At 39.6% G+C, this 27,920-nt stretch overlaps 2 protein-coding genes across 18 annotated transcripts in view; one reads left to right on the top strand and one right to left on the bottom strand.

Moving 5' to 3' along the window:
- The window catches only part of PDSS1 (decaprenyl diphosphate synthase subunit 1), a 33,141-nt gene extending 23,910 nt beyond the window's left edge, over nt 1–9,231 (top strand). For all 5 annotated transcript variants that reach the window (XM_024100949.3, XM_005290902.5, XM_065582949.1 and 2 more), the window contains 4 exons: nt 1,837–1,917; nt 2,119–2,232; nt 7,353–7,433; nt 8,783–9,231. In XM_024100949.3, the coding sequence (XP_023956717.2) occupies nt 1,837–1,917; nt 2,119–2,232; nt 7,353–7,433; nt 8,783–8,923 (417 nt within the window). In that variant the 3' untranslated portion in view covers nt 8,924–9,231. The remainder of the gene's footprint in view (nt 1–1,836; nt 1,918–2,118; nt 2,233–7,352; nt 7,434–8,782) is intronic.
- Nucleotides 9,232–9,348: 117 nt separating this feature from the next.
- The window catches only part of ABI1 (abl interactor 1), a 104,177-nt gene continuing 85,605 nt past the window's right edge, over nt 9,349–27,920 (bottom strand). For 3 of the 13 annotated variants that reach the window (XM_005290903.5, XM_005290904.5, XM_065582944.1), the window contains 6 exons: nt 26,733–26,833; nt 25,542–25,622; nt 23,499–23,675; nt 19,653–19,739; nt 14,063–14,248; nt 9,349–11,179 (listed from right to left, as the gene is read on the bottom strand). In XM_005290903.5, coding sequence (XP_005290960.1) covers nt 11,004–11,179; nt 14,063–14,248; nt 19,653–19,739; nt 23,499–23,675; nt 25,542–25,622; nt 26,733–26,833 — 808 coding nt within the window. In that variant the 3' untranslated portion in view covers nt 9,349–11,003. The remainder of the gene's footprint in view (nt 11,180–14,062; nt 14,249–19,652; nt 19,740–23,498; nt 23,676–25,541; nt 25,623–26,732; nt 26,834–27,920) is intronic. The other 10 variants (XM_005290907.5, XM_005290905.5, XM_005290906.5 and 7 more) reach the window with 5 other exon arrangements.

Here is a 27,920-nt window from a genome sequence, read left to right as displayed (position 1 = left end):
TCTGAAGGTAGTGCCCTGCCAGCAGCAGTGCAGAAGTAAGGATGTCATGGTATGGTATTGTCACCCTTACTTCTGCGCTGCTGCCTTCAGAGCTGGGCGGCTGGAGAGTAGCAACTGCTGACTAAGGGCCTAGCTCTGCAGGCGGCAGTGCAGAAGTAAGGGTGGCAATACCATACCATGACATCCTTAGTTTGTGCTGCTGCTGGCAGCGGCTCTGCCTTCAGAGCTGAGATCCCAGTCAGCCTCTGCTGCTCTCCAGCTACCCAACTCTGAAGGCAGCACTGGTGCCAGCAGCAGCATAGAAGTAAGGGTAGTAGTACCGTGACACCCCCCCCCACAACTCCTTTTTGGGTCAGGACCCCTACAATCACAACACTGTGAAATTTCAGATTTAAATAGCTAAAATCATGAAATTTATTATTTTTAAAATCCTATAACCATGAAATTGACCAAAATGGACTGTGAATTTGGTAGGGCACTACTTACGTGAGTGCATGCTTGCATCATGTTGATTTGAAGATATTTTTCAGTGTGAATACCTTATCGAAATTACTTTTTTCAGCTTCTTTTCCATCTTCACAGTCCCCATCAAGGCTTCTGCTACTGTTTTTAAATGATCCTACAACTTTCCCACCTAAGGAACAAAAATGTTTCTTTCTTATCTTTGTATTCCCGTGCTGCTCTTCTATTGCATTTTTACTCTTATTTTTACTTGATAAATCAAAATGAATCTTCACTGCTTCCTCTCCTCTTTTAGTAACATTAGTTTGTTTCTATAGTAAGCCAGGATGGATATTTTTTTTTCCCCCAACAACCGTAGTTCTGTTGAAAACTAAAATAAATCTGAGTATCAAGTGGAACCAAGTTTGTGCACTTTTAAAAAAAATAATCTATCTACAAGCACACATACAGAATTCTAAAACATTATTTTAAACAGTGTTGTGGGCTTATGGTCATCAACTCCCAAATCTCGCTCATCACCCCCTCATTTAATTATACAGAATTCATGCCTCTCTAGACGTTTGTCTTCAGAGAAATTCATCCTTTTGTGTGCACTTAAGTAAAATGTTAATGTATTTTTCCCCAAGGATTACATAAGGGATCTTTTTCTGCCTGCTACTCATGGACAAAGAGCCACATTACCATAGCATGGGTGCAGTTGAAACAGTTCTTGAACCTCAAGATTCCTTATGGCTTGTTCAGAACCAGTGATGATTTGGTCTAGTATTATGTGCCCTTTCCCATCCCAGCCCCCTTTGCCACTAACTCTCCCCAATAATTCAGTGGAAATTTCATCAGCTCATCTCTATTGATAGTTCATTTCTGGACAGTTAACATCTCCCATGAAAATAACATTCTCTTTCTCACTTGTCTTAGTTTGGGCACCACTCTTCCAACTCCATGGTCTCTGTTACTGGGAGGCTTGTAAGATCCATCTACCTACTTGAGCCCTATCCTCCTAGCAATTATGTAAACAGATTCAGGCCCTATGTTGCTGAGCTGCATTAGACAATTAACCTACATGTGTAACACCTCTCATCCTGCTGCATTCCCTCTCCTTACAGTATAATTTGTAACCATAATAAAGTTAATCTCTATCCAGAATTTAATACTGCAGTTCTATTGGGTTTTGTGTTTTCTAATGGGCCTGGATATTTGTGTGTGTGTGCGTGTGCGTGCATAAACAGGGAATTGGGGATGGGGAAAAATGCTCTAAATGTGGCGCTTTCCCCTCTCCCAGATGTTTACTGTGCTTATTATGTTGCACCTACAATCAAACAAATTTCAGGTGAATAATTAGAGCTGTCCTTTTTCTTTTTTTCCTCTTCCTTTCAGGTTTCCATACTAGGCTGCCCTGATCCAAAAGTTCATGAGATTGCATACCAGTATGGAAAAAATGTTGGCATAGCTTTTCAGGTAGTGTATTCTGTTGCTTTTACGGAATTAGTGGGAAGTCTAAAATGCACACTTCTCAAAACTACATTGGAAACCAAACTGGATTGCTGTAATTCTCTGTATACATTTTCTTTTAATTAGACACAGCAATTAAAATGTGTTGTATCATGTTTTTTTTTTTTTAATGTGGTAAAATTTGCTTTTGTGTTTGTCTTCTTCCAGCTAATAGATGATGTGCTAGATTTTACATCATGTGCTGACCAGTTGGGGAAACCAGCATCAGCGGATCTCAAACTTGGATTAGCCACAGGCCCTGTTTTATTTGCTTGCCAACAGGTAGGGTTAAAGAACATTCTCCAAAAATAAAAATCATCGCTGGCTTTAAGGGACACTCTCAACTTGAAGTCTAGTCAATTTAAAATATGCTTGGGACATAGCTAGGAGAGATCTCCTCTCCTCTTTACCTAATGAAACATGTACTGGCATTGACTGGTTCCAGCGGGAGCTGCGTTCAGCATTCCTCCATTTGAGAGTGGACTGTTACTGAGGGCTTGAAGAGAAATAAGTTAGAACAAGCTTAGATAAGTGGTTTGGTTTTTTTCCCCCTTCCTTACATCCCCCAGAACAAAAATAGAGTAAGAGACAATATGGGTACACACTTGCACAAAGGGGAAGGACGATATGGCAAGAGAGCCGCCATATAGAAAAGACAGGAAGGCAGGGATGGTACTGGCCACATAGAAAGGGAGTGATGTCTAGTGGCCCCTGAGAACAAAACCCTCCATGTTCCACTTGTTTCAATGGGAAATCCCCTAGGAGTCACGAGAACTCGTTCACACCCTGTAAGATCTCTCCTTACTGAGTGATCATTTTCTAGAGAAAAGGGAAGAGAAGCAGATACAACAGAAAAAAGGAACAGCGAGAGTGGCAGAAGTACAGAAAGAGGATGCAGTGTAGAAATGAACAGCAAGTGCACAGAAAAAGGAAGATACTTGCAGACTGACACAGGACACAGCAGAGGCAGAGACGGTGCACTGCACTATTACAATAATTTGTGTAGTTGATTGATCTGTAGAGTGCTGATGAGTCCAACCCAGAACCTGTTTTATTAAGTTAGTATTTTATTTATTTACATTTGTATATTACACTGTAGGTGCACATGGCATGCAGTGTTTCTCAAGTGCAGCCACCAGTGGATTTGTTTGCAGCCAGGACAGCCTCCAAAGAATAGGTGGAGATTTGGGGGAGGGGAGGGACAAGAGAAGCAAAGCAGCAGCCCCTCCCTGCAGCACCCAGCTGTTGCTCCTGACTAGCTGTTACCAAGGGCAGCAAGATGTGCCACCTTGCGGTTTGCGCTGGCACTGCCAATGGGGATCAGTACCCTGCACCATTCAGCCTCCTCAGGGGTTCTGGGCAGCGCCTCAGGAGCCACGTGGGGCTGGTGTGTGCAGTGCTGGACATGGCTCTGGAGGCAGCTGCAGTGTTCAGTTGTCAGGACAGCTCCCCTGCTCCCGCCCGGCTCGGGAACCTGGGGCGGGCTCTCAGTGAAGAGCTGCGAGAGACAGGTTTGTCAGAGCAAGAGTTGGTGGCCACACTCTGCAGCTACCAAAATATTTGTTGTGAGAACCCCTGCTCTCCTGAGTGGCTAAAGACATAGTGCCTGAGCCGCTTAGAATCTAAGCTAGAAATGGCATGGAGAGGTGACAGCTGGCAAAGGAGGAAGTTTACACACTAAGGTTGTGTGGTTCTGCTTGTCACGAGGTACACGTTAGTGCCACCTTTTTTGTTTAAAAAAAAAAAATTAAGCTCCTAAAGAGTAAGGATTATTGTGGTAAATGGCCATACAGTGGCTGAAAACTATAGATTCTCTGTATAGTCTTAAATAAATGGGCTAGTTCCTATTGACTTGAGTTAGACTCATGGATGAAAGAGGTTACATTATTCTTGATATTCAGATTTGTTCATCTGTTAGTAACAAAATTCCCAGCTGAAAAATGAATTTTGATTACCGTCTAGCTGGAGCATTATTTAAATACTTTAACAGCTGTTATGGTCAATGCATGTTGTTATTTTCATGCCAAGAATCAGTAGTCTCCCACTACTGCTTGTGTTTAGTCATTTAAGTAGGCTTCTATTCTCAAATCATCTGGGTTTAAGTGCCACTAGCAGCTTTGTAATTATTCGTTCGGGCCACCATTTAGTAATGGAAGAAACTGGAGGAGATAAAATGGTTTAGCTGTAAAAGACCCATTCTCTTACCCATATATCCATCTTAAAATTGTGCTGTCTGTTTTCAGTTAATTGGCTTTTGGTTCGACTCCAATGTTTGCATTTTATTAATTGTTCTAGAGTAGACAAAACCTGAGTTTCCAATATTAAAATAAAGCTGAAAAAAAACCTGACAAAACATTTTAGGATTTTCATTGATCACAAGTCCAGTGTTTTGTTTACAGGCTGCTTATTAGTGTTCCCCCTTTCACACTCTTTATATCTTGATGACAGAAGGCAATTGTCAGTGCTTCATCAAGCTGTCCTTCCACAGAACATTTTGGAAGGCCTTTTGTGCCCAGAGGAAGGCCTCTTCGACAATTTCCTGCTGTTTACAAGAAACTAGTACTGAGCCACACTAGAGACTTATGTATTATTTGTTTACATAAGTTTTAAAAACTGGATCTGGGACTGCAATCAGCCACTTACTTGTACTACTAGCAATCAGCGTTAGCCTCAATGCAAATAGATGTATGTCGCCACAGCCCCACAGTTTGGACAGGAATTAGCAGTGGGCAACAAAGCGCAGCACTGTAACTCTCCTCCTGTGTGGACTCTGCAGCAGGCTGACATTAATGTGAACTAGGAATCTTTTAGTTTGTGCCTGTGCCGTGCTATTCACACCGCTCTAGTCTGAACGGCAGGGCTGTGTAAGACAAGCCCTTTGAAGAAGTAAAAAACTCAATCTAAAACATGTAAAGGGTTTTTCTGTTGAAGGTTCATTTTTCTTTGGGAAAAGGTATACATCTGCTTCTCTTCCTCCTACCATTTTGGCCAGCAGTTAATCTGTTATTTCCATATGTTGAAGATGCTTTTACAAACACATACAACATTATGGCTTTGGAAATGCCTCTGTCTTTCCACTGTCACAGAAAAGTTATATAAAATAAATGAGCAACACCTTTATGTATTTAAAGTTGACTTAAGTGTGAGTTTTTAAAATTTATATGTATACATGTAAAATCAGCCCCTGCTCAGCATAATCTGACTGTATTTTCAGGTTCTTCCTAACAATTGAAATGGAAGCTACAAGCTGGATATTGGTTCCCTTAAGAGAATTTATCAAGAAGTGGGAATTTCCCATTTTTGCACAGAATAGTTAAACATTAAAGTTCTCCTACATTTTCAATCCTATTCTTTTTAAGAAGTGATTTTAGAATTAACATAAGCACTCCTTTCAAAGGTTTATACATTAGCTGTTATGTGCAGAGTTAAAGGCTAAGACTAGCTTTGTGTGAAAGGTCTGGTTTTTCTATATTTTTGCAAGTTAAATGTAGACTATCAAAGCAGATGCAGCTAACTAATAACGTAAGCAGAGATGTATAATATGCAAATTGTAATTAAAATTGCCATAATACAGTAAGAAAGTTGGAATCCATAGAAAACCCAGCGAGCACTAACATTTGTTTGTAGGTTCTGCCTAAGAAAACTGTTTGAAAGCAGTGGGAGGAACATTGTCATTAGAGAGAAATAGGTCTCCAACACACAATTTCTCAATTCAATATACATTGATACTGAAGGCTACACAAGGAAAGCTGATCAGCCTTTAGAAATGTATAGCACAAGTTAAATTTTTGCTTGATCCTAGCTATCGCCTGATGAGGAAAAAAAGCTCTTTATTTTTATAAAGCAGCACACTGATGCTGAGAAATGTGTTCTAAAATACAGCATCTGGAGGAAGTAAGGGCTAGTAGCTGTTTGGATTTATGATAGTGATTTACCCAGACAATGCACTTTAGACTGGCTGACTTGTAGAGTAAGACTTATAAAAGTGTAGTTAATGAGTGAGAGGCTGAGAACACAAAATATCCTACATTTTAAATGTTCAGATTTTATATGAAAAGCCAAGGTGATTAACTACATTAAGTATTCCTTAAATATTAAGATAAATACCTATGCTGTTATCCTAGAATGTAAAGCAGGGGTGAGCAACCTTTCAGAAGTGGTGTGCTAAGTCTTCATTTATTCACTCTAATTTGTTTTGCATGCCAGCAATATATTTTAATGTTTTTAGAAGGTCTCTCTTTATAAGTCTATAATAAATAAGGTTTTTAAAATGTTTAAGAAGCTTCAATTAAATTAAAATGCAGAGCCCCCCAGACTAGTGGCCAGGACCCAGGCAGTGTGAGTGCCACTGAAAATCAGCTTGTGTGCTGCCTATGGCACACATGCCATAGGTTGCCTACCCCAATGTAAACCATGATGGGGAGAGTCTAGTATGCATTTCTGAACATTTATACCCGGTCTACACTGCATTTAAACACCCACAGCTGGTCTGGATCAGCCTGCCTGAGCCCAACACTTCTGTATTGCAATTTTATAGCCCCTCCTTACCAGTCTAGGTCAGCTGACTGGACCAGCTGCAGCTGTTTTATTGCAGTATAGACACATCAAGTTGGTTAGAGGATAGTGGTTTGGTATTGAACTATTAGCTAGATACTACCCACAGAGATGATTACAAGTAGAGGAGGAACCCAGATTCTAACCAGCCCTTATTTTGCCATTTAATTCAAGTCAACCATGTTCAGGAATGGTGGTTATCTGATTTGGGTCCAATTCTAATTAAATATTTAGCACATTAGGAAGTCAGATGCACATCAAATGGGACAGGTTCAGTTATGTTTGAATTGCTGTGTCTTACCTTACCTCTCCCCAAGAAATGGAACACATCCAACTTCCACTACATCCAAATTTACTATGATTTCACCCTCTACCCCCTCAAGATGTCCAAAGGGTTGGTTTCTACTCAACTATTGTGAAAGGACAGACAAGTTCTACACTACATTGATCCCTACTGCAGCTATATTTAAAACCTACACATAGAAATTTAAACCTGATATGCAGCAAGTAATGTGTATGGGGGTGAGGAATAACCTAGTTAGTGGAGGTGGTGTGAAAGTGAGAAGCTTCCACCCAATGCCTTGTATTCTTACTACTTTAATCAGGAGCACTAAAGCATTTATTTCAAAGCAGGTAAGTTATCCTTCTTGTACAAAGTGACCCTTAAGACACCTGATCTGGTTAGAGTAGATGCCTCCATGCCTCCACTAGACTGTTTATATTAATAGACTAGTATCAAAGGGGAGATAAATGTATTAGGTCCCTGGAGCTAGTGTAACAGGCAGCTACGCAGAGAAAACACTTCATAAGAAACAGCCAATACTTAAAATTTTCTCCTTCATGTTTAGTTTCCAGAAATGAATGCCATGATCATGAGGAGATTCAGTTTGCCAGGTGATGTTGAACGTGCTCGGCACTATGTACTTCAGGTAAGACTAGTATGAAGTATAAATTTATTTAATTCCTCAAATTAGTTGTAGCAGTTATAGGCAATCTAGAACTCATTGCATGAATTAGCCACAGATGGCAGGGCTGTATTTAAAAAAGTTTAGCATCTAACTCAAGAAGTGGTTCTCAACCAGGACTACCCATACCCCTGGGAGCACACACATTTGCCTCATTTTATTACATAAAGCACTATCAAAGTCAGTCATACAGACAAAATGAGAAAGTAAACACTTTCAGTAATAGTGTGCTGGGCCACTTTTGTATTTTTGCCTGATTTTGTAAGCATGTAGTTTAAAATTAGGTGAAACTTTGGGTATGCAAAACAGATCAGACTCCTGAAAGGGATACACGAGTTTAGAAAGGTTGAGAACACTGAACTCTAAGATGTAATCAAAGATACTGTTGCAAAGTATTCAAACTTTGCTGGTTCCTGGGGTGAAAAATAGCTTGCAAGCACAGCACTTAAGAGGAACAGCAGAGGCAGATTACGGGATTAGATAGATGTAGCAACATAGTTAATGCACTGGATCCAAGAGGGTCAGTTTCTAAGAACTCAGTTGCTGGTACTGAAGAGTAGTTATGTTTCAGAGGTACAAAAACATAAAATAAAATAGGCACAGTCAAGAAAGCTTACATTGCTTCTTAGTTTAAATCTGGCCCTGCTAAAAGAATTTTCAATTTAATAGTCTACCCCTAAAATCTTAGTTTCTAATTTTAGAGTATTGTATGATGACATCTTTGTCAAATTTAAACTTGCAGAATTTGGACATTAGCACAGGACATGGATGACCAGAAGTAGTCAGTTTAATTCACTAACCAGATATTCCTGTTTATTAAGTCAGTTTTAAATTCAAAATGTTTTGAGGTTTTTTTCTGCACATTTAAGGTAGTTTAGCAATGAGAAACAATTACTGTTTGTGCATTTGAATCCCAATTTCCATTCAAATGCAACTTGACACAAATATGAGTTCAATAATTTAATCACCTCTAAGAAATGTATCATTGGCCCATTTCTAATCAAAAGTTTTAAATCAAGAATCTGATGGTATGTTATACCATTTAAGTATACTGTATCCTGGTTAGCAAGTGGTACCAGATTATATGAAGGAAATCAACCTTTCTTCAGGAAAATAACTGAAGTGTAAATGTAAAACAAGATTAAAATCAAGCTTTCTTGCTTGCTGATTTAAATCCAATCTACTGTGCCTAGAGCCACTGTGGAGGGTTAAAGACACTAACTCACTTCCAACAGCATTGGTTTGTTTTACATGTAGCAATGGAAATAATTGCTACTCTATTAGTGTTTTGGTTTTTTTGTTTTTTTTTAAAGAGTGATGGTGTACAGCAAACAACCTACCTCGCCCAACGCTACTGCCATGAAGCAATGAAAGAGATTAGTAAACTGCGACCATCCGCTGAACGAGATGCCCTCATTCAGCTCACAGAAACTGTACTCACCCGGGACAAGTGAGACACCTTCTTCCACTCATACTGGCAGCTACTTACCAGACTGTGCCTATAAAACTACATTTCAAAACATCTTGGTTTGCTTCCAGTGCTGGTTACCAAAAATTATTTTTTTAATATTTTCTGAAATTAATATACTTTAAGTTTATGAAGACGTTTGAGGGAAGCCATACAACTATGAAACAATCAGTCTGTTAAATTGTACTAATTCTGTCTAAATGTGTTTTAATAAGGGCGTTTGTTGGAGGAAGTATTGTTTACACTTAATATTGATGTACAATGCCAATGAGAATAAATATTAATTAAAATTAATGCGTTGCAAATAACATTAAATATTACTGTAAGTGTGAAGTGATAAGGTTTACTGCAAAAACATGGTTTGATTGCTTTCCCAGCTGTGCATGTTAAACTTCAGAAGTACCCAAAATGTTATATAGGAGAATGGTTTATTATAAAAGACTGTACATAAACTTGACAAGTTATATACAAATTAAGTGAAGACTTTCCAATTTATAAAGAAAATACAGGTAAATTATTGGTTGCTAATTTTTCAGAAGGTGATATTAACACTTAAAGCAGAAAGCATTTGGAAGTTACAATGATTTTAGGGAGGAAGGTGAAGAAGTTCCCATATTTCTAATTTTACACTAGAAAAGAAATGATGCAGCAACCAATCAAGCTTGCAACCAATCAAGCTTCCAACCACCAGTCTTTTAGCACTTTGTTATAGAAGTGTACATTTAATACCCCAGTAGGACAGCACTTTAAAGTCCAAAACAAATCTTTACTACATACAATAATAGAGCATACTACATACTCTACTTCAGATAAGCTAAGCACTACAGTTTTGTATAAACTGAAGTGAACATCCCATCTGACTTTTTGCCCAATTTCCCATAATGAAGTGGAGAGGCAAAGTGCATTTGTCACTTTCCAATAAACAGGATGTGAATATCTGTCCCCCGCTTTCTGTATGACTGCTAGCTCTGACTGCCTACTTGGTGTATTATCAGCTTCAAACATACAAATTTGTCCTGCTGGTCCAGCATACAGTTTGTATTTAGTAATGTCAGTTGCAGCAAACTGAAACTAATTATTAAATTACAGTGAGTTCAACACTCAGCTGAGAATCCTTTAAGTACTTAATTTTAGCAGTACTTGAACCCTTTACCCACTAATTTTGAAAGAATGTTCTGATAAGTGGATAATTTTCAGGTTTGGTATATTTGTTTGCCCACTAATGTCAATGTTAAAAATAAGGCTACAACACTTGTCCTTAGTTTAGTACATTGCTAGTGATACCACAATCATAAATTGGCTTACTTGGCAAAGCAATTAGAAGTGCTGACAAAGTAATGCACAAGACCTTTGGTTCCACATATATTTATGAATGGAAAAGTTGTAATGCAAATTTACTCATTTAAAAAAAACTTGGTACAAATTACACATACATAAGACCACCCATTTTTGATTCACATGGACACCGTAGAGACTCAAGCAATTCATTGCAATAGATTTTAGTGAGTTCTCCAGGTAGAGATTACAACAAATTGGAAGCATCTTGGATTTTTAAAAAAGTATATTTCAATACATAAGTTTGTATGCATGCTTTAAACAATTATAGTTCAAGAATGAGCAAGAGTCTAACAAAAAGTAATATGACCAGCACTGACATTAAACTTTTCACCCAGATTTTTAATATGTTAGTCTAACTTAATGTTAGTTACCATGCTGCACTGAAAAATGTAATGGCACAATCTGAATCATGGTTCATTAAATATTATACCCTACTTCCCAAGAATATTTAGGCTGGTCATAAAATTAACAATGCGTAAGTAAATAAGCATAACCAGTAATAAGACAGTTGCTTGTTTTACAAATTGCTATCAGGTAAGACAAACTGTCTCCAAAGATTTATGCTTATGGAGATGGACATTCTTCAATCATACCATTAAAACAGTATGGCCTGAAAAGATGGGCACATTTTTTTTAAAGTGTATTAAGACAATTGTTAACTTTTAGTTACCTCTTGTAAATAATCATGGTATGATTGAATACAAGACCCAACTTGAAAAGCAAAGATTCTAATCAGCATAGTGCATGATTGATTCAACATAATTCCCAGGGAACAGGCCAGTCACTCGATTGCAAACTCCTTCATACCACCCATCATCATTCTTCTTTATCACATAAATGATTGCACCTTCCATAAATGACAGCTCATCATCCTTGTCCTTTGTGTAGTCATATATAGCAACAACTAGGGATGAAAAGAGTCAGACAAATTAGTTTGCCATGTACTATTACACAATACACAGCATTTTAAAGTGCAGGTCTCATATTTAAGTGACTAGTAAGGACATCTCAGGGTTTTCAGTGTTGGTCTCAGTGATTCCTGTATCTAATGTGCTCACTTTACAAATAAAGTCATCCCCCAACTCTCCCCCACCCTTTCAACATGAAATCTGGAGAGTCAAGATAAATTTTCCTCTTAACATTACCACCAGTAAAGAAGGTGTACAGGCCCAATTAGGCCCTCAATTAAACTTTTGGCTTGCACAGGTGTAATTGATGGGAATGTAGAAAATGTTTCAGAGATTTATGAAAAGGAACAGAATCCAGTTCACGGAGGTGTAAAAAAAAAAAGTAAACTGTTAGCCTTGCAGCCATAACACTGTTTGTCACAGCAGATAGAACCTGAAATACACACCTCTGTTAAGGTACTATTTCTATAATTTCGTAGAGTAGAACCTTCCCAAGGATAAAATTAGCTATTCACTAAATGCTGGCCATGTTTATGTAGTGCAGCTTTTCGCGAAAATCCTAAAGAAATCAGATCCAAAGGGACGCTGTTAAGAGGCATCTCTCCTACTTATAAGTGGCATATAACAGTGCTGTGGAGCTAAAGATTCCAACTTTGCAGATTAATCTTAGAACTAAATTCACCAGCACAGGAGTAATTTTTTCAATTTTTTAATTTAGGAGATTTTTAGCTCCAAAATAAATTAAGGTTGCAATCACTCAAGAATTAGGAAATTCCAGAATTGAGGTTCCCTATACAACCTTAAATTGGCCTCCAATTTACATTTTGATAGTTTTTAAACACATGACCACATCCTATATTTTTCCATAAGACCTTCAGGGTGCAGGCTGAACTGTGCTCTGGTAATAAATCAGGGTTGTTTAGTGAAAGAGGCTATTGGCTGTAGGGCCCCTGCCCCAACTGTTGCGAAAGTTGGAAGGTATGTAGCACATGAGGAAAGGAACTGCATCGAAGAGAGGAAGGTCTGTTGGTTAAGATTGTTGAATGCTGCTCTGGAGAATTAAATTCCCTCTATCACTCCCTCTGCCACGAGTTCCTATGTGATGTTAGGCAAGTCACATAAACCAAAGCTTTGACAAGCGGCCACTGTGTTCCTCATTTTCTAGGTGCTTAAACTTGATGCTAGTGTTTGATTTACGGAAGTGCTGAGCACTCAGATGCAACTGAAGTCAATGGGAGCTGTGTTCAGAACATAAAATGTTAAGTCCCCTGCTATAATACTAATGCTATTAAATGTTAAGTACTCTGAAAAATAAGGCCCTAGGCTTTTCAAATTATGGACCTAAAGTTAGTGGACACTACTTGCTTTAATCTTTGTGCCTCATTTCCCCCTGTATAAAATGGAGATAATACCACCACCTCACAGGTGACAAAAGACAAAGACAAAATTAACTGTTTGTCAAGAACTAAGATGTGAGCACAAAAGAGAAGCCACTGAGGAAAATTAACAATTCTGTAGTCAGTTCACGGTTTGGAGGGTGCACAGCAAATAATGCCTGGGGCCCCACATTGAATGATTAGCATAAAAATATGGAAGTAGTAATGATTCAGTGAGCACATTTCATCCTGTACACTCAATGAGGCAGGGGTCCTATGGAAAAAATAGCATGTGATTATGTAAATGAAGACAAGCCATCTGCACAAGAGGGCCAAATTAGTGTTGCACAAACAGCCTTAAGTCTGACATTTCATAAGTGTTGAGTGCTTGACATTTCAACCTTAATGTACTTTTTATGGATGAAAGATGGATTTATGTTGGGGGCAGAGGGCGGGCAGAAGGAAAAAAAAAAAAAAAAAAAACACTTTCCACAGTGAGTAATTACAGTGGTAGCATTGATCAGTTTCATGCTCCTTAGTCAGTTCCAAGAGTGTACACGTGGCAGATATCTGGAGAAGGGAGTGACTTACGGTCTGGGCACATTAGTAAAATGAACCTATGTTGGCATCACTCAAATGTCTATAAACTCGTGCTGAAAACAGTTTAGCAACTAATGAAGATGGAACATAATAGTTTAACTGTTACAGGGAAGAAAACATACTCCAAACTCCAAAATCGATCACTATCACATTTTCCCTAACTGTGAAACATTTCCCCTCTCGACAGTGGCAGCCAAATCATCTTAAACACCAGGTCACAGGAAACTTGTTGCTGGCAGTTGTCACAAACTGGTTATTTTCTTAGCATAGACTGACCCTACAGCTAGGAAATTGGCATGTCAGTTATTTGCAGAAACAAACATTGCCAGTCTTATGAATGAGGTAAAGAGTTCCATATGCAAATAGGATTTAAAATACTCTTAAGACATTTCTCAAACAAAACCACTATAATTTTACCGTTAAAAGGCTAACGTAAGCCAACTTTATCATCTCATTTATTCAACATCAAGGGAAAAATCCCACAAATAATCAGTAGGGCCAAAAAGCCTGGTCTTTCAATGAGGTTATTTCTGGATAGACATCCAGCAGGGTTGACACAGCCATTGCTGGTCTAGAAGTGGGCTGTAGCCCATGAAAGCTTAAGCTCAAATAAATTTGTTAGTCTCTAAGGTGCCGCAAGTACTCCTGTTCTTTTTGAAGATGAATTAAATCCAATTTACAGCTATTTCTTGTAATGATGGATTACTTCTCCACTTCCTTCCAGAGTACTTGAGTGTATCAAGGACTCAATTTGTTACACTGGGCACAGCCACTGAGAAGTTAGGAAAGAATGGTTATAAGTTTGGACTGAGCAGGGAGATTTTGGTTTCCTTTCATCAGAGGCTACAAGTTAAATTGCAGTTATGTATTGCCACCATGTCAATGTATGGACTGAACTCTTACCTTTCTCAATATAGTTTTTAGGGGCCCAAGCAGGGTCTCCATCTGCATACGGATCACTGTACTGCACTACTGCAGCTTCCTCATCCTCATAATCCACAGGGGGAGGGGGAGGAGGAGGAGGAGAATCATCAAACATAGGCATCTCATCTGGAGGTGGTGGAGGAGGAGGAGTTGGACTATCAGCAACTAAAAAACGTTTGAAGATTTGCATCAGAAACAGTAACGTAAACCTTAGGCTGTGCATTGTAGAGAAAGAGAGCATGCACTACAATACCATGCACTGCTTAGAAACAAAGGCTTTACATGTTAAAGCTACAAAACACAACTATGTTATTAGTGGTCAAATCTATGTATAAATGCTACTAGAGTCAAAGCACATGCTCCAGAGGGCATAAGCTGATTGCCAGCAGATAGAAAGAATTTTTGTCCCATCTCCATGTATGACAAGTGACTAGATGCAATATACACATATGCAAGGGGATGACGGGCATCCTCAGAACCAGGAGGTAACTGGGCACCATGATGAATCAGTGGTTTGACATGGTTTTGCAAATCCTGTGTTAATGCATTTTGTATATACTTCATTTCTGTTATTCTGAGCACTAATTTATTTGCTTCTGTCTTACTTTGAGAATTATCTTTTTACAAAATCTGGTGTAGGACAAGAAGGGAGGGAAGTCATTAGTATATCAGATGTGACTAGGTCAGAGAAAACAGAATACTACACATTCAGAGGCAAAGCTTTGTACAGACCCTTATCTTGCAGGATAGTCTATGAGCACACGCCCTGGATTCAATTAGTGAATTAATGCAAATGGAGGATAGGCAGCCACTGCTCTCAGGGGAGATACATGAGGAATTAAATGCATGATTCAAAATATTCAATCTCTAAAAAGATTCCAATATCAGCACAATTACTAGTGGCTTTGGGATAGGGAGAAAGGAAATCTATCACCAATATTCAGAATGGAAAAATATCAGTCAAGAACAGTACAGCAGCTCTCCCTAGAGAACCTTTGCCATACAGGCCACAGACTTCCTCCCCCAAGCCTCTGATATTCACACACTCCTGCAGGTCCCACTGTTCTCTGCACCAGGGAGTGCCCTGGCAGCTTTTTTATGCCGCTTTTACAGCACTGGTGAATGCAAGCGGTGCTGGATTGTCTGTGCATCCTGCGGTGTCAGAACACGCCGGTGCCGAGGGTCTCTTAGACTAGAGTCCCTCCGCGGCACCGTGTTACGTACTGATGCCATGGCACTCCATACAGACAGACACTCTCGGTGCGGGGTCCTGGCAGTCCGCGGCACACTGGGGATGAAGGGCGGATTCCATGAGCAACTGCTTCAATCGGAAATCTCGCTCCTCTTTAATTCTGGGGCGGAAAGCCCTGCAGATCTTGCACGTTTCTATCTGGTGCACCTCCCACAGACACGAGTCGTGGGGATTGCTTGTTGGCATAGGCTTCCTGCAGGTTCTGCAAAGTTTAAAAGCCTTGGGCTCTTGGCATGCCTAGGAGCCCAGAGGGTGGGGTGGGGTTGGGATTAGGGAAACCCCACTCCCAAACCTTACTATATACAATATATACACTAACAACTAAGACTAGGCTAAGCTAACTATATGAAAACACTAAGGGAAGCACTTGCTAAGCAAGCAACAGCAGTTCCAATGACAGTCACTGGCGGTAAGAAGGAACTGAGGAGGGGCCGGGTCAGCAGGGTCATATATTAAGCGCCATGAAGGCACCACTCCAAGGGGCTCCACAGCTGACCCGACGGGAGCTCCTAAAGGAAAGCTTTCCAACAACTGTGCACGCGGAACATGCACACGTGATTGGAATGGACATGAACACACATCTCGAAGAACAGTTAGGAGAAGGTGAGTAACCGTTTTTTCTAAACACTGGCTTGCAAACTCTCCTCCAGCCAGCAAATAAGGGCTGGAGATCCATCTTCCCCATTCATGGGAAATGCCACAACATATTACATCTTAACCTCTTTATATGGGCAACAGACATCCCCCAACTGCTCTCCTAGGTCAAACACCTCACTTTAGCCCCTCTGCCTTCCCACTGCAACATGAAACATTTCATTACACTTTCCCCATTCACTCCCTGCTACTGATCATCCTGCCAACCAGGACAGAGGCCAAAGATCTGTTTGTATCCAACCAAATCTACATATGCAGTCCCCTCTGTGGAGGAGTAAGACAGCTACTTAACAATGCACAATAATTTACATGACAGTTTAGGATAAAAAATGACCACCACTGTACCCAGATGAAGTTCTGATCCCAGCATGCTCGGCAGCAACAGCACAGAGAGAGGGTGGAAAGCCTCTGCTCTGAGTCTTGACTGACTAGCTCAGTGATGGAACCTGTGCCCAGTCTGGCAGGAGCTCCCTCCTCCCACTCAGGTTTCCTTCTAGTTCCTGTGAACAAGCTGCAGCCGAGCAGCTGTGGGACAAATCCCTTTCATGAACACTGGGGCCAGAAGCAAGTGCCCCACTGGCCAGATTCAGCCCATGTGCCATATATTTGGCATCTCCTATAGAAATAATTTAGTTAGGAGTAATATAATTGGTGGGCCAGAACCTGAGCAGAACACCAGAGTTAGCACCAAAAAAAGTGTAATAATTCCATATAAGTGTCTGGGCCTTGATTTGAAATTTCACCTTATAGCACCACTAGCTGCATCGTGTCCCACTGCACTGTTCTGGGGGCACTGGATCAGTGCCCCCAATTGGATCGCCAACATCAGTAACGTTCTTTGGACGTCTCCAGTCCTAGTACCATCCCAGTCTGACCTTGCTTAACATAGGACAGATCTGATGAAACCACAGATCCAAGATGTTATGGCTCAAACCATAGGGTTCTACAGCCCTACATTTAGAGTGTAATATGCTAATAGTAACAAGCAAATAAAGGACAGGGAGGGACAACATGGTGATCATGAGTGAAGCTTTGGATGTGTGTGAGGTTAGCAGAAATTAATTTTTTTTTTTTTTTTTTTAAAAAGACCTTCTTACTCCTCACCTCCAAGCCATTAGTGATTCTTCTCCCAGACAAACCTCCACTTATGCTACTTTCATGAACTGGACTGTTTCCAAAATCCTTTGCCCAACTAAACATTTTATTCTATAAGAGAGTAATGTCTTGTAGGTGTCATTGTCTGCACAGTGAAATAGGACTTGCTAGTAGGCATAGTTTATTGACCCAATTCACTTGACACAGAAACATGCACACCCAAATAAATGAAACTATAAGAATTGGATCTGTTTCATACAGTATCTTGGGCACACATTTCACAAATGTATTTCCAATTCAAATTGAACATCTCCCACAATTTCCATCTCTCTGAGCATTTTGGATTTTGTTCTATTTAATCATGCTCATCAATTCTTGTCCTGTTCCAACCAGTGAAAATGCCTTATCTTACTAACTGCAAAAGTATGTTAATTCAACAGTAAGGTTGCTTATTTAAAAACAAAGTGCCAACAGATACACCGATTTGGCTGCAGCATACAAGTCTGTTTTAAATGTTTCTCCTAAAACAGACAAATTCAACTTCACATTTAATGGGAGAAATGGGAACAAAGTACTATATATGTGCTACTAAGCAGAGTTAACACTGTTCTTGGAAATTTAACCTTTACATTTCCTCACTGATTTTAACTGGGCAACTGTAAAGGGACATTAACTTTGTTCTGTTGCATTTATTTTTCTTTTTAAAAATAAAATGGGAGAGAAGGAAGGGCAGAAATTGCCTATTCTCAGTATTAACATTTAAATGGTTTCAAATCCAGATTTCAAATTCAAACCCTCTCTTGGGTGTGTACAACGTAAGGGCATGGTGACTTCCTGCACCTGTGCTGCTGCTATTGTTTAGGTGGAGATTGGGTTAAAGCAATCCCCACCCCTATCTTTTTTTTTTTTTTTAAACAAACAATACAATACAAGTAGGTGTGCTGCATCAGCTGTGTCTGTGTAACAAAGGTATTAGGAAGTCTGAATAAAATCCTCTTCTATGAAGATACCCACAGTCGGAGTACAGGGCGCAGGAAAAAAGAGTAGGTCTTGTGGAATTTCTTTCAGGGGCCACAGAAGAAGGGTTTAGGAGTCCACAGAGGAAGCAACTTTCCAAGTATTTCGGATCCATAAGGATGGGAACCTCTCATGCCATGGAAGTCCAGCCTGTCTATGTTGCTCTGTGGCCTTCATGCCATACTGTTAATGGGGTTCATTGGGGAGTAGGTAAGTGAAAACCCAGCAGCTGGGCAAAACTCAAACCCAGTTTTGTGAAACGCAGTTTTTGCACCACTGCCTAAAACTCCATTTTCCACTCTGGATGTTCACTACCCAGTTTTCAAATGCAATTCACTTAAAAAAAAAAAAAAAAAAAGATTTTGATTGAGTAAAGTTTTGATTGGGAAAGTTCACCCTTTCCAGGCCAGGTTTCAAACTTTAGTCATTTTTGCTACAGGCCTGTTAAAAAGTGAGCTCAGATTCTCTTCCTTTGGTTATACACACACAAGTTTTTTGTTTGTTTTTGGGTGGAGAGGATTCACCTTCAGGAGGACTATAAGCATGGAAAATTTCACTCCAAAAGGCTAATAACTTTCTGAAAAATTAATATGTAAAAATGGGGTTCTAACATTTTGTAACCTTGATCTCTAGCAATTGCTAGCCCACTATAACAAAGAATGGGTTTGGAAAGGTTTTTAAATGCAAACTTGTGCCATGCTATCTATTTTATTCTATACAAGGTTTATAGCATGCTCCTCACTGTCACATTTGGGCCCCTTGTCTTGGCCCTGATTCTGAGAAGTGCACAATACCCCCAAGGTAAAGGTGAAAACTTGACTGCTCAAGTGTTCTTATGGGTACTCAGCACCCTGTAAGGAGTCAGCTCCTTGCAGGATCAGTGCCCTGAAGGCTCCCGCAAGACATGAGGAGTGTCCACTGTTAATAGAAAATTGCAGCCACTTTGCACCTCTCAGGATCAGATCCTTTGTTACTATCATTGCTCAACTTTCCAGAAGATGTCCAGATTCTAGTGAATGTTTTCACTTGTAGAAAACAGGAGGAAAAGGGAAGAATTGAGGCAAACTCCAAGCTCCTTCTATTTGCATTAGATAGTAAAACCGCACCTTTCCTTTTGTTTGGCTACATGACTTTCTAAAAAACTTCTACAATTTATGAGTTAACAATTACACAGGTGCATATTTTAACAGGCTATGTCATCCTTTCTAATCCAAAGGAAGTAATTCTCACTAGTGGTAGGCAGGAGGATGCAACACTAAATTAATTTTTTTAATATATATTTCTACATCCACACTGAGCAGATGCCACATATTTCACATTTTTATCTCCATCATAAATTTGCAGCTCAATCCTTCAATGGGTCAGTAATAATCATGCACATGTTATAAAAAATTGAAGAGTGTGCCCTTCAGCTCCAATAGCATAGTGGCACTAGAATGCAAGATGGTATTAGCTTCTGAAAAGGAAACAAAATAGAGTCTGACTTGCCAGCCATGCATGCTAGAAGAAAACAGGCTCTACTCTTTGACAGCTCAGCTTGTCCAAACTTACTGTTTTCCTGCACCCTGGCCACGAAGCCTGTGAGAGGTATCTGTGGAGTCAACTGAGGCATAGGGGGAGGGGGTGGAGCAATAGAAACTGGTAGCAACAGAGACCATATTGGGGAAGTCAAACAGATAAAGGGAAAAAAAGGAAACAAACAAGAGCAGCTGTCAGTAACGAGGACCACAAAACAAAGTATGCAAAGAACAAGAACACACACAGAAGAACCTTCTTCAAGTTTGTTTTCCCAAAAGCAAAGCTAAAGCTGAATTCATGTTTAGCCAATTAGTGACTCAAGAAAGAAAAATATATTTATCTGACAGAGGCAAAATCCAGTCTGAATGTTCATAGTTCAGAGGACATGAGAACGAAGGATTTCACTCATTAGCACCTAGAAACTGCACAAAACATAACTTCCTTATTCTTGTTAAAAAAAAAAAAAAGAAGAAGGATTACTCCAAAATTCTGTGATTTTTAAAGAGAAATATTAATGGGACATACAAGGTTTCAGAGGATGGTGGTCTCCTGCTGTTACATAATAGCAGACACATATGGTGAATATATAAAATAAATTTGAGACAAAGCAAAAATGTGTTTATAGGAGCAGACAATCTGCAACTCCAGCTATTATAAATTATTTCATACTGAATGACCAATGATTATTTTCTCATAGATAGTCACTTAAGTGCTTCACTATTTACTATGCTACTGTGGCTCTATTGTATTTTTATTGGTTTACAAGAAAGACCTGCTCTCCCATTGGCTGAAACACACAATAGCTTGTAAATTGGTTTCCAGCAGCATAAAATTTTGTTTTCAATTTTTTTAAAGCCTTCTATAAATATGAGCCACCAAGCAATCTGAAGGCGGGTGTAGGTTCCAATGGTACAAATGGCCCTCCCATGCATATGCAGAACTCTCATCCAATTAGTTGAAATGTACGAGTGCACATCCTCCGAACTGTATTCTGTTGATATAGTCATTTTATTGAGCAAAGGGTTTAGTGTTCTTTATAAGTGTGTATGTGCAGTCAGTGCTCATTAAAAAGGCACAGGACTGACTGCCTAGAAACTGAAGTCCTCTCTTTATAAAGCACAGGCAGTAGCAACACAAGCTCCCCTGCACTGACTGACCAAAGTGTGTCAGACTCGTGCTGGAAGGGGACAGTAGTTCAGCTCCATTAACATTTAAGCCTTGAACTCTGTTGAGACTGCCATCGAAGATCTGTTCTGGTGTAACATCTCCCCAAGAGGATAAAAATAGACCAACTCATTTAACAAATTAAGTCATTTTTTTTCAGTTTTAAAACTTTTACATTTAACTATAAATGAAAACATTGTGAGGTGTGAATTCAGCAGAGTAATTTAACTGGAATCGTAAAATTGAAAGAGGTTCTATTCTTCTGAGCAAGCAACAGTTTTAAAACAAAGGTGTAATTAACATTGTTTGCTGAATAAAGGCAGCATTTAGTTCATTCCAAAACCAACTATTTCCCCCATATAATTTATCAATGTAGAAGTGTGAAAGGGGAAAAAGAAAGCAGATTTGTTTACAAAACTGAAACAAACATTTCAGAGAAAAAAATTACTGTTCGTAAACATGAAAGTGTAACCCAGGGGAAACAGGAAAAACTGGATGTCTTGTCAAGACAACAATGTCAAAAATCACCCATTTTGGAAGTGGATGAAAATAGTTTCAAGTGAAAAAATATGCCCATCACAATACCTTTAAAAAAAAAAAAATCTAAAATCAATGTTTTGAAGCACTGTATACAATCCAGATTAAGGGATTATACTTGCATTTGAACAAAGAAATTGCATTCGGAATCTAAATTTTCAATAATAAAATCAGTTACATAACATTTGAGGCAATTCACCCATTTTAGAAATTAAATCTAGTTTTGGCATCTGAACATCACTATTGAAAATGAACAGCTTCTCTGAGTTACAACGAATTATTTTTGCAGTGAAGTGTGTGGAGAAAATGAAGGGGACTGAGTATGTCTGAGGGGCCTGGGGGAGAAGAGGAAGGTAAATATTAGTTTAAATAAAATAAATAAATAAATGTTGACCATCCCAGGAGCTTTCCATCTATATAAAATTGTTTTTCATTGAAAATGAACTCTAGATCAGTGGGGAAGTTCTTAATCTAAATGTTTTTCACATATCACATACATAACGCTAGAGCAGCACCAAGACAGTCCTTGATTCTCTTGCAACTGCAGAGCAAAAATATCAGAGAGATGATGATGTAGCAAAAGTTGCAGCTAGCAGAAAGGTATCTTTGAAACTAGGTGAGACCAGCAGTAGGGCATTATTAATCCATCTTGGGGTTGTGTGTGCGCATGACCATAATTTGATGGGCATAATTTAGCTGCGAGTAGGGGCGAGGGGAACACTGGTTTGCTACCTAAATTTCAGGCCCTCACCTGGAGTAGAGGGAGGGAGGCAGCAGAGGCACAGACCAAATCTGCTTAAGTGCAGCAGTGCTCAGTAGTCAGCACTTCCCCCAGCTAACCAATCAGCTGCTCAGGGAGGAGGTCCTGCTTTGCAGCACCCTGCTTCTAGGGGTGCCCTGTTGGGCAGGTGGCATGCTGCTCTCTGGAACTGGCTCATCTCTTCTGCTGCCTGCTTCCCCCATCCAGTGTGGAGCAGGAGGCTGCCAGCTTGACAGGCCAGGGAAGGGGACGAGCTTGCTGCAGAGAAGAGACCAAATCACCCCTGTCCTGTTCCCCCACCACCTCAGACTCAGGTGGGGGGGGGGGGAAAAGAGTGAGAGACTCTGGAAGAAGGACCCAGGAGAGGCACGAGTTCAGGTAAGGAATTTGGAGGACGGGGTGCTTGGGATGAGCAGGAGGGAGGGGAGAAGCTGGACATTTGGAAGGCAGAGCCGGGGTGTAACAGTGAACTTCTACAGCTGGGAGCCTCGGGATGGGAAAGGTGTAGTATGGGCATCTGTGTTCTTGCTCTGCTGGCTAGGTGACTCCACTAGATGTGTGAGTGCAGGGGTATGCTAGCTGTACATCCACAGGTTTTTCTGCTTCATTCCACATCAGTCTTTTCACAATTCCCCTCTTCTTAAATATTTTAAACATAAACAGGGGATTTAGTAATGACTATGCTAATATTTTAAACCATTTAAAAAAAAAACATTGTGACGATATATTTCTGTCCCCTAATCAGTTCTTTAAATCATGCTATTGCAGTTAGTGCTGAGACGTGAAAGGCCTAAAGGGAACTCAAGTACTGGAGAAATCCCATAATACTGTGGTTATTTATTAAATGAAATAAGAGAGGAAAGCAGGTAATATTAACGCTATGCAAGGAACATGATTTCCAGCTATTTCATCCTGTGGTCTCAGTATCAGACAGCAAGACATTTAACAGTGATAGCCAACAATTTTTCTCCTCATCATTTAAATTTTTAGTAGAACAGGAACATTCATAATGTATTTGAAATATTAATGGTCCAGTTTTAAACAATAGCTCTCTCTACAGCCAATATTCCAGATCCTACCAAATTAGTTCTCCCTTCAGAAGAGCTTATATTTTTGGACTGTGTGCACAAAAGTACACCCAGCACACCTGAAATGCTAAGTAACATTTGCTTATAATTAATTAGGTAAGCCTGGTGTTACCCATTACATTAACTGCTTGATCACTTTCTAGGGAAAAAGTGTTGTGTATAATTCAAAGGAGGCAAAGTGTACCTTTTTGCTATTTTTCTCAAGTAGAGGGAGAAAACCAAACAGCATTTGGATTCTGATTGTTGCCTATCACAGAGAAATCATACTTCAAATCATTCAGCTCAAAACATTCTATGATTGCTGCATAACGGCAAAGCACAGAGGCTTACTTGAGTTTTGAGAATAGAGAGGCCCGCCATTAACATGAGGTTGAGCAGAAAATGGGGCAGTCACAGAGGGATTCCGTCTGTATCCACTAGAAGATGCTGAAGAAGTGGTAGAGTTGTGTCGTGAAATTTGCCTGGTCATTGTGCCATACTGGGAACCAGGAGCTGAACCAGGAGCAGCTGAAAAGCAGTAGCGAAAAGGAACCAACAAGAAGACTTAAGCCAAGTATTACTTAGGACAGAATGCAGAAAACAGAAAAAAGACCCAGAACATGGTGAATACTTGAAACCAACAGCGAGATATTAACAAAACAAAAAAAACATCTTGTTATACCAGTCCTGTGCTATCAGCCATGTAAAATACATAAATAACATTCATAAAAAGATCTCATTTATGTTTCCTGAAATGTTGTAGCTATTTTAACCCACTTATACAGAATGTTGGATCAGCTTGTTTCCTAATTTAACTGAATTTTTGTTGTTGCACTACCTGTTAAACGAAAAGAAAGAAGCACACTTTGAGAAGGTTGCATATCTTCTTGAAAGCAAACATTTTTGCATTCTGAAACAGATGCCTTCAATCTAGCCAAAGAAAAAGCATATTTGTGTAGGTTAAGAAAAATAGAGGGAGAAAAGGACACCATCACCACCAGAACAAAGTTTTTAAATTGGGTGCTCAATCAAGCATAAAAAACAGAGTGATACGATTCTAAGACACTTTCCACATTTATAATTTCTACTGCTTAACAACTGTGCTTCCATATAGGGAACTTGCATTAACAAACTAGAATAGTCAACACAAGATATTTCAGCATTCTTCTGAGAGATCAACACCAATTCCTACCTGCCTCACATCTGGTCTGCAACATTCTCAATATTGCAGATTAGTAATGAATAAACAGTCCATCTTTTTTCATTTTTGCTATGTCATGTGTGCGTGTGTCACAAAAGTCAGAATTTCACACTATGCAAACCGATGAGCGTCTTGTGTTGCTTGACCTCTTTTTGCCAATGTACAAGTTCTTTTAAGATTCCAAATGTAGTAACAGTATTGGAGTAAAATATTACTACATGCACATAGATGTAAACACATACCATACATACACACACACAAAGTACATTCTGAAGTTTACAGACTAATATAACACTATTCAAAGTCACTTTCACTTATTTCAGATAAGAGAAAGTGTACAAGGATTATATGGGTCAAAGCCTCTAAAGTTAGTTTTGAGGTAAGAGAATGAATTCTAATAATTGTCCTTGATTGGGATGGTGAACTAAAAGTTCTCTAAGGAATGCTCTCAAAACTCCTCACTAACAGCTATGCGTGTCATTCATTGTGCAGCTTGAGGAGACAAACTGACAGGGTCCTTAATAATGACTTTAATGCTTGTGAATCCAAGGTGCTTCAAAGTGCCAAAGAGCAATGAAAACTGATTTCCTTCACCATCCCACCCAAATCTACCAGGAAGCAAGTCACTTGTATCTTCTCATTGGCTCATGCAGGAGAATTCCTGAAGTCTCCCGGTTTTGTATCTCCATGAAGGATCAGAGAATTGTACCCAAGTCACTGAGCCAGACATTTCTGCTTTTCCTTTTACATTTTCCTTCATAATCAGTTCACAAGAGAAATCCCTGTATGCACCATCTCCACTCTACCCACTACTGTTTTCAAACTACGGTGTACTTTATTGGTGAACTTCTTGTTTTCCCATCCCCTCTCCCAAACACAAGAACACATGAACAAGGACTACACTCAATCTGAACTCACATTGTTAATTGGATTTTAGCTTTAGTGGGAATATTAGGATTCAAAGCAACTAATATAGTTTTTCCATACTTTATTTATTTACCTTCAGAGGCTTTCACCACAGGAAATTAGTTGGGATTAGATTTGTTAAAAAAAACCCACTAACATTGATGACTACACCAGATCACGTACACCCCACTACAAAAGGCAAACGGCTTCTATAAATCCATTAGGAGGAGTTTATTATTGATTATGTCAAATAACTGCAATCACGCCAGCGCTGACACAAGTCTCACCTATCGTACTGCCCATCGGGAGAGGTGGTGGCAGTGGTGGTGCTGGCGGGACTCCAGGAGGAGGAGGAACAGAAATTTGTGCTAATAAAATAGTTCATATTGCCAGTTAGGCTAATGGCAAAAGAGCTACATTTTAAAAGACAACAGGAACGCAGAGACTTTACAGTATAAGAAAATATTCAACATTATACACACAGGCCCCGATCCTGCAAAGGGTTCTACAATTGCACACCTTTTCTCCTGCAGGGAGTACCTATCGATTTTACTGGGGTGCTTTGTAAGATCCATGCATGCAGATCCCTATGCAGGCCAAGAACACAGAGTGGGCCTTAAGACTTAGTAAGAAGTGAACATTTGTAAACAAAGAAACAAGATACAACAGCAAAGTTCCACCTCAGAGTAAAAATCTGACTTGTGAATACCACCAAGTCTAGTTTCTGAAACTAGGATGGTCAATGTTTTGTCCAAAATAGCTTACCATGCCTATGTGACACACATTCACTAGGCCAGTGATCATGTCTTACTTTACTGTCTTAGCTCTTGACTGTAACAGCCAACTACAGCACCTTCAAATCGCTAAAAGTTCTCCAACTCAAATGGTAGAGGCACGTGCTTTTGATGCTGTGCAATAAGCTTTAAATGATTTTCACACTACGATTCACTTTGGTTTTAATCACACTGGTGGATGTTGTTGAATTTCACTATTGATGGTGTTTGTTTATTCCTAGGCTTTCTTTCAATCTCCTTTAGTGGTTTAATCGAAAGAAGAAGTTTGTTTAAAATTGTAAATAATTTTCTAAATGGTAAGTGATAAAAATCAATAGACTATTTCAAAAAACAATTCCGATCATATGCATACAGAATGGCTGTTTCTTCTTCTCAGGACATCTAAAAATGTCTACTTGTCAACAGGCGTTTGAAAGCATGGATTCCACCTGTTCCTTATATCTTAAAAAGAAAAGATAATCCTGATTTTTTAAAAAATCATGTTACAATGTAATGAATAAAAATGAATGAAAAAAATAGCAGCTGACCATTTTTGTCATTTTGTTGTTTGTTTTGGGAGTGATTCTCTTCCAACCTCTTCAAAAGGGAAAGGATGAGAACTTCAAGGCTCCCTTGACATTTATGAGAAAATGTCTGAATGAGTCACATTGCAGTATTAGGTATCATAAAAAGAACCTCAAATACCTGGCCCAACAGTTGGTGGCGAAGGTGTAGGCACGGCAATGGGAATGCCAATACTGCTGCTTCCACTGTTCTCTCGACTGCCACTTCCTCCACTACTACCACTAAAGGGGAGGAGGAGACGACATGTCAGCACTGCTTTCCATACAGCCTCACCAACATTCATATCACTTATCTGAACAGTGACCAAATAAACTAGCTCAATTACATAAATGTGAGGAAAAACCCCCTGTAGACTGACTGTTCCTGAAACCCCTATTACTTACCGCCCTCAGATCATTAAATCAAAATGTATTAAAACTCTAGTAGATACAGATATCATTAGCTAAGCTGTTAGCCACTTTTTATACATCTATGGCTTTTAATTACTTATACCTACAAATGTAAGCAACTATACAAGATCTAGACAGCTGTCAGTCCAATGTGAATACTGTAATGGTTCCAGGCACCTTAAATTAAGTACAGTAACTCCTCACTTTATGGTGTAGTTATGTTCCTGAAAAATGCGACTAAGCGAAACAATGTTAAGCAAATCCAATTTCCCCATAAGAACTAATGCAAATGGGGGGGTTAGGTTCCAGGGAATTTTTTTTTTCCAATCTATATATTTTGTAGACATATAGTGTAAGTTTTAAACAATTTAATTCTGTACACAGCAATCATGATTGTGAAGCTTGGTTGAGGTGGTGAAGTTAGGGTGGGATATTTCCCAGGGAATGCCTTCCTGCTAAATGATGAACTAGCACTCAGATGAGCCCTCAAGGGTTAACACATTGTTAATGTAGCCTCACACTTTACAAGGCAGCACAAATGGAGGGAGGGGAGACAGCATGGCAGACAGACAAACACACATCCTGAGAGAGAGAAGTGCATTGCCCCTTTAAGTATGCTGACACCACACTAAGTACATTGCCTTTAAAAAGATCAGGAAGTTGAGACAGCAGCTGCGGCCAGCTTTCTCGGTCCTGAGCCCTGTTGTGTCTCCCTCCTGCTCTATATAGAGAAGGGATAAGCAGGGGCAGGAAGACACCCTGACATTAGCCCCCTTCTTCCCCCCTCCCCTCCACAGCAAGCAGGAAGCTCCGGGGAGCAGCTTGTGGGGGGAGGGACAGCTGAACAGCCGGCAACTGATAGCCTGCTGGGCAGCTGCTGCTCAGGGCAACTTAGGGGAGTGGGAAGCTGATGGGGGGC

This window comes from Chrysemys picta, chromosome 2 (assembly GCF_011386835.1).
Source record: "Chrysemys picta bellii isolate R12L10 chromosome 2, ASM1138683v2, whole genome shotgun sequence".
Classification (NCBI taxonomy): Eukaryota; Metazoa; Chordata; order Testudines; family Emydidae; genus Chrysemys; species Chrysemys picta.
This window is presented reverse-complemented; position numbering and strand designations above follow the sequence as displayed.